Consider the following 3,658-nt stretch of genomic DNA (forward strand, 5'->3'; position numbering starts at 1 on the left):
GGCATGATAATCTAGGCTACTATTTTTTTTTTAATTTTCTGTAATTGTATTAATATATTTTAAAATTAAATGATAAATGATGCCACTAAGTAAAACGAGAGATTTAAAACAAGAAAAATCCAAAGCAATATAATTTCATATTCAGTCTCTAAATTCCCTTCTTATCACATTGTCCTCCTACTGTCTAATGGTTTCTTAAACTTCACTTTCACCTATACTTCATGACTGAACAGTTAATTTCATTATTATCATGTCTTTATAATTTCTTGTGTTCCTATGGGCATGCTCACAGACATTCACATGTATAACCAATGAATTCATTTATGCTTTATTGAAAACAAATGGAAGCAATCGAATGGAAATTCCCTTAACTTCCTCCACTTATGACCTTCCCTCCCAGATACAGAATAGACAAAGTGCCCCTGCTTCTACCTAAGTCCTTTTCACCTGGATTTAATGCTCTGTTTCTCAAGTAATTCACTCTTGAAATTTTTCTTCATCCTCCTCTAATGTCAGTAGACTTTCCTTTTCAAATGTATCACTATGAGCCATATAAAAGTACTCTAGTTCAAAAAAAGATTTTATTTAAAAAAATAGTAATTGGCTGATTTAAAACATTTATGATATGATAATGACCAGGAAGTGAGCTTTTAAGTATCTGAATATGGATTGTGGGACAGTAATGAAGAAAACATTTATGCAGAGTAAGATCTAGGTGCTGGGGTAACGGAGAAGCATTAAAGGACTTTTGATGTGGATATTCTTTTTTTGTTTTCCAGAAAGAACACTTCTCTATATGATAATGAAAAACCATAGTGCTATCAATGAGTTCGTTCTCCTTGGGCTATCTATTGACCCACATATTCAGGCTGTACTCTTTGTGCTGTTCCTTCTGATTTACCTCCTCACTCTAATGGGAAATTTCTTGATGCTGCTGCTGCTGAGGGCTGATTTTCACCTCCACACACCCATGTACTTCTTTTTGAGACAGCTCTCCTTTCTGGATCTCTGCCATTCATCTGTCACAGTCCCCAAGATGCTGGAAAATCTACTTTCTGAAAGTAAAACCATCTGTGTAGAGAGCTGCCTGGCTCAGGCCTTCTTTGTGTTTACCACTGGGGGCACTGAGGCCTGTCTGCTGGCTGTGATGGCCTATGACCGCTACGTAGCCATCAGCTCCCCTCTGCTTTACGGCCAGGTGATGAATAACCAGCTCTGTGTTGGGCTGGTGTGGGCCTCCTGGAGCCTGGCCTTTGTGGATGCTCTCATCAACATCCTCCTGGCGGTCAATTTAGACTACTGTGAGGACCAAATTATTCCCCACTTCAGCTGCGAGCTGTCTTCTCTCTTCCCTCTGTCTTGCTCTGATACCTCCACCAATTTCATGCTCCTGCTCTGCTCTTCTGTCTTGCATTTTTTTGGAACCTTTGTGATGATTGCTTCTTCCTATGCCTGCATTGTCTCCACTGTTCTAAGCATCAGCTCCACTTCGGGCAGAAGTAAGGCCTTCTCTACCTGCTCCTCCCACCTCACTACTGTGATCTTGTTTTATGGCTCAGGTTTCCTCAGCTATCTGTTGCCAACCTCAGTTTCTGCCCTGGAGATGATCTTCTCCTTGCAATACAGCGTGATCACTCCCATGCTGAATCCTCTCATCTATAGCCTGCAGAACAAGGAGGTGAAGGCAGCTATGGGAAGAGTGTTTAGAAAATACTTTGATTCTCTTTTGTAGTATACACAAAATGATTATGAAAGAGAAGTTGAACTACTGTGCTACATGATCAAACAATGGACTTTAAGGAGTTTCTTGATTGTCCAGGCTGCCAGATGTTACAGGGAACATAAAGCAATTATTTCCTTGGAAATGCTTCTGAAAAGGGTAGAAAACTCTTGGGATGATTCAGGTTTAGTCTTATTTGGCAAAGGAGAAATGAATCAGATAATTCTCTTTTTTACAGGATTATTTTGTTAAAGTGTTGATTTAATATTCATATTTTGTGAACATTTGTTGCTCGTGTTATTCCTCCTTCATGTGTCTTTGAATAATTACACTCCAAATCCCTTGGAAAACTGATTTTCTCAAATTTATACATCCACAGAGTGAGATGATCCTATAACCCAGGATAGACCAATTATTCTACCCTTTTCTTCTGACAGTGCATTCAGGCAAGGAGTGAAAGAAAAACCCAAGTGATGTTACTTAGAATCTTTCTGTAGAAAATTCAAATATTGAGCAGGAACAAACAACAACAACACACCCATCATTCAGAAGAAAATCTAACTATAGTGCCTAAAGAGACCGTGAAACCCCGTTCCCCTGGCACTTGTCCTTCCTGAGGTCATGTTTTTAATAGATATGGTAATATTAGCCAGTTTGTTACATTTCTTAACTCATGTCACAAAGTGCACTAAGTACCTGGGATAGACAGACTGGCCCCTCGAAGATGATCTCATAATCCCTGGAGCTTGTGAATACATTATGTGGCAAAAAGGACTGGACAGATGAACAAAGTTATAGACCTTAAAAGGCCTTGGGTATCGTATATTATTCAGGTGGGCTCAACCTAATCACATGAATCCTTGAACGCAGAGAAACTTCTCCAGCTGTAGGCAGTTATGATGAGGCAGAAAGGAAAGGTCTTTTAAGGTAATATAGACATCACAATGGAGAAGGCAATGGCAACCCACTCCAGTACTCTTGCCTGGAAAATCCCATAGACAGAGGAGCCTGGTGGGTTGCAGTCCATGAGGTCGCTAGGAGTCGGACACGACTGAACGACTTCACTTTCACTTTTCACTTTCATGCATTGGAGAAGGAAATAGCAACCCCCTCCAGTGTTCTTGCCTGGAGAATCCCAGGGACGGGGGAGCCTGGTGGGCTGCTGTCTATGGAGTCGCACAGATTCGGACATGACTGAAGCGACTTAGCAGCAGCAGCAGATATCACAAAGACTCAAACCACCATTGCTGGCATGGGTCTGTGAGCCAGAGACTGTGGGTGATTCCTAAAGCTGAAAACAACTCCCAGCCAAAACCAGGAAAGAAATAGGAACTTCAGTCCATGGAATTCGTGAACTGAATTCTGCCGACAACCTGGTGTCTCTTTCAACCCTCCAGGTAAAGCCTGCTGACTTGATTTTGGCCTTGTGTGACCCACATCAAAAAATCAGTTGAGCTCACCCATATTTCTGACCTAAAAAGCTTATCATAAAATATAGTTGTGTCATTTGAGTTTGTGGTCATGTGTTTTATGGCAGCAATAGAAAGCTATTAATAATATTCTTGCTCAGTGGAGCTTCCCCGGTGGCTCAGCAGTAAAGAATCAGCCTGCAATGCAGGATATACAGGAGACATGGGTTCTATCCCTGGGTCAGGAAGATTTCCTGGAGGAGGAAATGGCAATCCACTCAAGTATCCTTGCTGGGAAAATCCCATGGACAGAGGAGCCTGGCGGGCCACAGTCCTTAGGGTTGCAAAAAGTCAGACACCTAACTTTTATTATCTGTTATCTAATTTTTATTATCATACTTAAGGAGATGCATTTATTGTTAGCTTTTCTTTACTGGTGAGGAAATGAGACTCAGGATGTTTATATACTCTCCAGAAATTCAGAGCAAGGAAATGGTGGAGCTGGAATCTTAACCCATGTAGTTTGAGT

The 3,658-nt window shown here is 41.0% G+C and overlaps 1 protein-coding gene across 1 annotated transcript; it reads left to right on the forward strand.

Moving 5' to 3' along the window:
• Positions 1–611: 611 nt before the first annotated feature.
• Positions 612–1,891, forward strand: OR8S3 (olfactory receptor family 8 subfamily S member 3). Its single transcript, XM_015471021.3, has one exon. The coding sequence runs from the start codon at positions 752–754 to the stop codon at positions 1,730–1,732; it is 981 nt and encodes a 326-aa protein (XP_015326507.2). The 5' UTR covers positions 612–751; the 3' UTR covers positions 1,733–1,891.
• Positions 1,892–3,658: the final 1,767 nt, after the last annotated feature.

The sequence above is a fragment of the Bos taurus genome, chromosome 5 (genome assembly GCF_002263795.3).
Source record: "Bos taurus isolate L1 Dominette 01449 registration number 42190680 breed Hereford chromosome 5, ARS-UCD2.0, whole genome shotgun sequence".
NCBI classification, from domain to species: domain Eukaryota; kingdom Metazoa; phylum Chordata; class Mammalia; order Artiodactyla; family Bovidae; genus Bos; species Bos taurus.

Bases quoted from the DNA above. Each gene is read 5' to 3' on its own strand.
- OR8S3 (XM_015471021.3), top strand. From the start codon at position 752: ATGTGGATATTCTTTTTTTGTTTTCCAGAAAGAACACTTCTCTATATG.